Below are 7,702 nucleotides of genomic sequence, written 5' to 3' on the forward strand. Positions count from 1 at the left end.
TTCTCTTCTTCCAGCATTTAAAAATATCTTTACATGTTTTTCTAAATCACAACTTGAAAAGAGAAACAGGTAGAAAATCATTCTGGTAGCATTTTCCTGTAAAGATTGCTGCAGCATATGAAAATTTGAGGCAAATACCTTTAGCAAAAATCATCAGTTTCAGAACTGGCTCTCCTTAATAACAGTACAGCTGCCAGTATTATTTTAAGGCAGCTCAAATGAATAAGCAGCTCTACAGGTATCAGCATGAAAAATCACACGGAGAGAAGCAAGCTGCAAAAAGTGCAGCACTGCAGCATTTGTTAAAAATTGCAACTGCCCCAACAAGGCTTCATAAACGTATTTACATACATAGGTGACTGGGCAATAGGGTATAGCAAGTGTTGGAAGAAAATACACTGCACTTTACCATAACGAGTAGCTGCGAGGAAAGGAACGTACCGGGGAGGAGGAAAGTGACAGTCAGACAGTCAGCCCTCTCTGAATGTTTAATATAAGTGAAAAATGCGAAGCAAACACGACAAAAATATCATATTTGATTATTCTAGTCATTAAGCATATGGACATAAGTTATTCTTGATGCATGTGTATCATTTTAATTTTCCAAAGGAAAAAAATACTGAAGCATTGCAAACAAAATGCACAGAGCTTCATATTATAAAACTAAAGCCTGTGAACATCCCAAACTGTGGAAGGGCTATGTTTAGAAATGATCCTGTTTATTTTCTGTGGGTTTTTTAATTTTAAAAATTGAAAAAGGGGGAGAGCAAATAAGGCAGTGAAGACGTGTAATAGCAATCATTCACATATTTGATTATAAACAAAGAAAAAGCCCCCCACAATCACAAACCACTGGATGAACATTCTATATCATTTTGCTGCATTTTCTTATTTTTAAATTTTTGTCAAAAGAGAAATAAAAGACGCTGCCTAATTGGAAACGTGACTTTCTATTATTAAAATTGTGGGAGTCCATTTTAATGTGTTTATCTCGCTGCTAGTCTGTAATTTATATTTCAGCGCGGAAATTTGTTTGTGTGCCTGTGACAGGTTAATGCAGTTTAAACATGCGTTTTTCTTTCGTTGCTTGAATAGTTAAATCGTTACTCCAAGGATTTTAAGTTTCTATTTCAAGCCGGGAGGATTCTTCGCGCTCGCCAGGGTTAAAAACGTTTCTGCTTCAAAACGCTATTAATTAGTGGCTACGTGGTGGATCTGTTTAGGACACGGCTGCCGATCCTGCATTAACAGCCGAACTGCTAAATGGGAAAACTTTGTTTCGCCCCCGTTTTCTTTTGGATGCAGACTTGGGGCTATTTTCAATTTGGGCAGCGAGCGGTGGACGCGAGTCAAACGCAATCCCAGCCCACTTCGCCAGCGATCGCGTTTGCGAAGCGAAAGACAAATCAGGTACGAACGCGGCTTTTTTTCGCCCCCCCTTAAAGGAAAAAAAAAGTTTCTAGGACTCCGCTGGACACCCAGCTGGCCAGGGACCAGGGGCGCGGGGGGGCGGGAGAAGGCGAGACCGGCAGGCTGCCCAGAAGTTGCGATCCGGGACTTGCGCGCATTGAAATTACCTGGCTCGCCAGCAGCGGAGAGAAAGCGCAGACAAGATAATTTCTCAGGCTGCTGGGAAAGCCTTAGCCCGCGCGGCAGCGCTTTCCAGGGGTGTCCTCGGGCCGGGGCGGGTCCCCACCACCCCCGCAGGCTCCAGAGAGTCAGGGGCGCGTCAAGCGGGGCGGGTTCAGCGCCGGCAGCGGCGGCTGCGGGACAGCAAGCGGTGCGCACCGGTCTCCGGCTTGTCCGGCTCCGAGCGGCGGGACGGACGCTCCGGGAGACTCTCCAGCCAGCGGCGGGCCGTGCTCGGACGGCGCTCGCCCGCAACCGGGCTCCGCCAGCATGTCGGCCGCCGTGGCTTGCCTGGACTACTTCGCAGCCGAGTGCCTGGTGTCTATGTCCACCGGACCCGTGCTGCACCAGCGCGCAACGAACCCCGAGGGAGCGGGAGCCGCGGGAGCCGCAGCTGTCGCCGAGGTGGGTGCGGTGCCACGGGAGTCGGTGGGGACGGGTTCCGGGACACGGGGGGTGCTGTGGATCCCCCCGGTCCTCCAGATCCCCTCCCCTAACCCTGGCGAGGGCGATGGAGCCCCCCACCTGCTGGCTGCGAGCGCTTTGGCGGATCTAAGCTGCAGTGCGGTGGAAGGCTCCCGGGAGACCTTGGGAGAAGTCCCGTGTGCCTCAACTAGCTGCTGCCAGCCGACCTGGTGCTCCAGCCCCACTGGGTGCTCCGAGCCGATCCAGGCCTTCTTGGAGGAGGAGTTCTCCGGAGCTGAGAGCTCCTGGGGTGAACCTGCCATCCTGAGTGCACCCGATGCCCAAGAAGACCCCGATGACAGCGGAGAGGGGCCCGAGGGGCCAGAGGGGCCCCCAGGGGCCCGCCCCTCGCCAGCAATGGGCCCGACATTCCGGAGAAGGCCGATTACACCCGCATCCAAGCGACACCAGTGCGCCTTCCCGGGTTGCAACAAAGCCTACTACAAGTCTTCGCACCTCAAGTCACACCAACGCACTCACACGGGGGAACGCCCCTTCTCCTGCGACTGGCTCGACTGCGACAAGAAGTTTACGCGTTCTGACGAGCTGGCCCGCCACTACAGGACGCACACGGGTGAAAAGCGCTTCTCCTGCCCGCTGTGCCCCAAGCAGTTCTCCCGAAGCGACCACTTGACCAAGCATGCCCGTCGCCATCCGACTTACCATCCCGACATGATCGAGTACCGGGGGCGTCGCCGCACGCCCCGCCCCGCACCCCCAGCCATGGCGGAAAGCTCTGGTTCCGACTCCAGCTCAGGCTCTGGCCAGGAGACCAGCTTCACTGCTTGACTGTAGGACTGTCCTTGCAGTCTGTCTTTCCCTCGAGCACAGCCCCCTTCCCTACTCTCCCGCCCAGGCCAAGTCCTTTTCTCTCTGTCGATTCCTCTGTTCCAGGGTCGTTAGACAAAGGCACAGACTGGTTGCTCCGCTCTGAGGATGGGTTCCAGACAAGCCTGTGGGACTCTGGTGAAGGACTGGGAGCCCGAAGATGGTCGGAAGTCTTGCAACGCAATTACCATCTGAAAGGAACGCAATTACCATCTGAAAGGAACTGTTGCTTCAAAGCAGCCAGTTAGGAACCGAGGAGAAGGGATGAACTTCCGGTACTCTTCAACGTACTGAAGATTCTTCCTTCCAGGGAACCGGAGATGTAAAACTGAATTCTCTGAGGCTTGAGGAACTCCCAGTCCAAAAAGACTCTGATGGCGCAGTCATTGACTAGGGCGGACTTTGGCGATGGTACCCAGGGTGGCAGTCTTGGAAATGTCCAGACTTGGATGATGAGAGGCCTTTGGAAACAGAAATTATTTCTATTTCTGTAAACAGCAATGTTTACTAATTTATTTCTATTATCTTTTAAACAAGAGTTCCAGGTTGATGGGAAGCTAATATCTTCCACTCTCCCAATTGTCCCAGCTACCTCTGCTTTGTGGATGTATGGCTGGGATGTGCTTTTTTGTGCCTGGGGAGTGGTATGGGTCTGCTTGCAGTTCCTATAGCATAATGTGGAACCCTGCGCTTGCGTTTTGGCCCTTTTCCTCTTAAAAAAAAAATCCTTCTCAGGGGTGGTAACTTTCTGGCTCACGACTATGAGGAGATTGATTAAGTAATTAGAAAACAATCATAATAGCACCAGATAGAAAAAGCTGGTCTGAAATACTTTCTCCTTCACCTAGAAGGCAAGCTCAAGTCACTTTTGGGTGGGACGGGTGCAAAAGACTTTTCACAACCATTGATAGAAACAGAGAGACGAAGTTCCCGCTGCCTCACCCTGTGTAATCTCAGGCATGGTAGAGTCTATTCACTTCTTAGTGGCTAAGTAGGATTGAATTTCTGTGGAGGTCTGTACATTGTTGTTTCGGTTACAGGCGAGTTGGTGGGTGAGGGGAAAAAGGTGAGAGATTGGTTTGTTTTAGAGGGCTGCTGTCTTGGATTTGCAGACAGAGCAACTAGATAATAGCTATTATGAAATAGGAGCATCTTTCTCTAACGACAGAATCTTAAATTAGGACCTCCTTGAAGGAATCGGACATCAGAAGTATTTTTCTGTGGTGTGTCCTAGCTACTGTGGATTGAAATCATTGGTGCGTGTGTGTGTGCCTGTGTTTGTGTATGTGCCTGTGTATGTGTTCCTTTCACTAAATATGAGGCTAGAAGGCCTTTCCTAACCTGATAAGGTCCCCTAGGGTCCCCTCCTGGATATCTTATACCACCCCATGAATCAACTTGTAAAGGATATTGTAATCTCGTGGGAGCCTAAGAGGCACCCGATAAAGCAAACTGCTCTCCCCTGTTCTATATATTTAAATGCTGAAGCTTAAGTTATCTTGAAAGTTATATGCTAAGTTTCTGGCAAGTGCTGTGAGTAAAAGTGAAGTGTTTGCCTTTTAAATGGCTTTCCTTCCTGCTTGTGTCCCCATTTTCTCCCTCCCTGCAACCCGAGACAGAGCCTGCCTTCTGTCTCCACGTGCCCTCTCCTGCTTTCTGCTGCTGCTGTAAACCTCTCATGCTGAGGGGCTCCCCGAGTCCTTTGGCTATTGTATTTAATAAATACCCAAACCCTTCTCTTTCCTTTCCTTTTTATTCATTTATTTATAACTTTATTATTTCTTGGGGGTGGGGGACAGGATTTCACTGTGAAGCCCTGGCTGTCCTGGAACTAACTCTGCAGACCAGACTGGCCTGAACTTCACAGAGATCCATCTGCACTGCCTCCCAGGTGAAGTCCATTCTCATGCCCACAGGCTGAAGAGCCTAGGAGAAACCTTTCCTTTGGGGCTAATGGACTAACTCTGAGTGTCAGTCTCTCTTCTTTTCCTGGTCCTGGGCATTCAGGCATCCGTGAGAGACTAAATGAGCACAAACATGGCGTTGGAATGCAACTAGGTTCTCATAAGCTATGTGAGGGGAGGGATCCTTGGGGTAGCCCAAAGAAGGGGGGCCTATAATCCTCAAGAGGTTCAGTATTTTATAATAAGGGCATGAAGAGCAAAGCAGATGGGATTTCCCTTGAATTACACAGAGGAAGAGGAAATCCTAACTTTAAAGGTGATTTTTTTTTAAGTTAGTAAGAGAATTAAGAATCCCTTAAGAGAATTAAGAATCCCTATAGCTTGTCTGTTTCCTTGTTCGAGGCTAGATAGTTCGGGTCCCATGGGACCCAGTGAGGTAAAGTTTTCTCCTTATCCTTTCACTAGGGAATTTACCATTGGGTAAGTGAACTAAATAAGCTCATAAGAACTGCTATTAACCATTCTGAAATTAAGTTTTAAAAAATACGTAGATTTCCAACTGATACATAACTTTCAATTTTCAAGGTCTCAAATAATGTCTGCAGTAGGATTCTGCCTTGGGGACTTTCATTGAGAAAGTTCTCTGATACTCTACTGCCGTCAGGTCTTAGAGTGCCAATCAAAGAGACACTCAGGACTCCACAGTGGACAGATGAAAGAGACAAGATTTTTTTTTTTAATGCTTTTTTTTTTTTTTTTTTTTTTTTGGTTTTTCGAGNGTGGAGATCTGCCTTGGGGTCAGGCCATGAAACCAGATCCGACCTTACTGCTAAACCCCCTTTCTCTGCAAAACCAAAACTTGAGGCCAAAACCTATTCCTTAAAATTATAAATCAGGCTGCTGGAGTCTACTTGGAAGGCGGGGGGGCCTGGAATCCCAGCCAAATGCTACACAAGCAGACATCTCCGGACAGGTCTTCGGCAACGGGGCTGTGATAGTTAACTGTTTAGGCTGACGCCAGGATTGGAACCTAGGATCCCAAGGTCCTTAGCATGGCTCTGTCTCTTACTAACCAAGCAGCCTCCAATATTCTTTTTTTTTTTTTTTTTTTTTTGGTTTTTCGAGACAGGGTTTCTCTGTGGCTTTGGAGCCTGTCCTGGAACTAGCTCAGTAGACCAGGCTGGTCTCGAACTCACAGAGTTCCGCCTGGCTCTGCCTCCCGAGTGCTGGGATTAAAGGCGTGCGCCACCGACGCCTGGCTTTTTAATGCTTTCTTGATCTGAACATTATTCTTCGTGCTCCAGCGGGTTTTGAGGAGTACTTATGAGGGCAATACCTTAGGAGAACATTTTGAATCTCTTGGAATTCCTGTTTCTACTTTTGTCTATCAGACCAGGCTTAGGGAGGAAATGTTTCTGGGGATTGGTTGGATTTGGGCTGAACCCCTATATCCTTACCCAACTCTCTGCTCCTCAGATCTGATATAGGAATGAACTAGTAACAGAATCTATTAATAGAAGTCTTCTTGAAATCTGGGTTGGAAGCTGGGGATTAATTCCAAGTCCCACCATGGATGTGAGATCAGTGTATTTCTTGCGTAGAGGAGGTGAAGGGAACAGGCTGACCCTGCCTATGGAGGCAATGATCTGTTCTTTGTCCCTATTTCTCTGTTCCTTTCCAAGCAAAGGATCATTGTGAAATATTTCTCTTTGCCCCACCTACCTCTCACTTCTCCCATTAGAAAAAAATTACAATCTCTAGTTGGGGCATCAGGAATCAGGTTGTTTCCATTCTCCATCCCGCTCTCTTCTGTGACTCCAGCTCTGGTGTGCACACACATAGCTCCGATTCTGAGTTCATGTGCTCATCACACTGGCTGAGACCCAGATCTGCCTTCCAGAGGCAGGCCTGGAGAGACTCTGGCTCTTAACTACCTGGAGGACATCACGGCCCACACTGCTGTCCAGGTAAGTGTTTCCTTTGTATGTCTTCCTTTGAGCAGGTCATCCAAAGTCTAATAAGAATTAGGTGATGTTGGGGACACAGAGAATTAGGAAGCCCTTATTGATCATGATATAGCTTTATCAGCAAAGTACTGATATTTTGATTTTTATCGCTGTATCTATTGTTCATTTTATTGAGAACTTGGAGGAAAATACATATAATACATATTATATATAATATATATATTATTAATACGTATTTTTCTCTTTTAATCCCTAACATATGTAAGTGTGCCTTTGATGTTCAGTCTTGATTAGGCATTCTGACTGGGATTAAGGGACTGAAATGGGGTGTCTAATTGCTAGACCGTTTTAAAGCTTTAGTTAGCTTGAATCTTGCAGTTCTTTGAGTTTTTCAAGTACAAACAGCTTATGCCAACAATCTTTTACCTTTAAATCACTGTTTTTGAAAGACATTGGAGATTAAGGTTTGCAAAAATGGGCCACACAAGAGGCTCGTCTTGATTCTCATAGATGCAGCTGAGGCTAAGACAGACTTGCGGCAGAAAGGGAATGGGTTACACAATTGAATGAACCGTTTTTCTGCTGCCTTTATTCCCAACCTCACTGGGAAGTGGTGACTTTAGGTTCCAAACTCCCCCTATACTTTAGAACGCAAGCTCAGAAGGCTCTTGCCCTAAAATTGTGCTAGAAATTATCACACAGCATTAGGTCCATTTACAAGCTCTATCTCGACCTGAATTGCATCTTTTCCCAAAGACTGATGGGAGAGACCAAGTTCTCTACTTCATATGGAGTAGATGCACTTTCTGTGTTTGTTCCTAGTTGTTGTTAGATTTGCTGACTGTGTAAGCCCCCAAAATGGAATTTCAGAGACTTACTCAACTGAAATTCTCTGTGTTCAACCAGAGA

The 7,702-nt window shown here is 47.2% G+C and overlaps 1 protein-coding gene across 1 annotated transcript; it reads left to right on the plus strand.

The window, feature by feature from the left end:
* The first annotated feature begins 1,668 nt into the window (after positions 1–1,668).
* On the plus strand, positions 1,669–2,883 carry Klf14 (KLF transcription factor 14). Its single transcript, XM_050141442.1, has one exon. The coding sequence runs from the start codon at positions 1,900–1,902 to the stop codon at positions 2,881–2,883; it is 984 nt and encodes a 327-aa protein (XP_049997399.1). The 5' UTR covers positions 1,669–1,899.
* Positions 2,884–7,702: the final 4,819 nt, after the last annotated feature.

The sequence above is a fragment of the Alexandromys fortis genome, unplaced genomic scaffold (assembly GCF_014885135.2).
Source record: "Alexandromys fortis isolate MF-2015 unplaced genomic scaffold, M_Fortis_MF-2015_v1.1 scaffold_44, whole genome shotgun sequence".
Lineage (NCBI taxonomy): Eukaryota > Metazoa > Chordata > Mammalia > Rodentia > Cricetidae > Alexandromys > Alexandromys fortis.

Bases quoted from the DNA above. Each gene is read 5' to 3' on its own strand.
- Klf14 (XM_050141442.1), top strand. From the start codon at position 1,900: ATGTCGGCCGCCGTGGCTTGCCTGGACTACTTCGCAGCCGAGTGCCTG.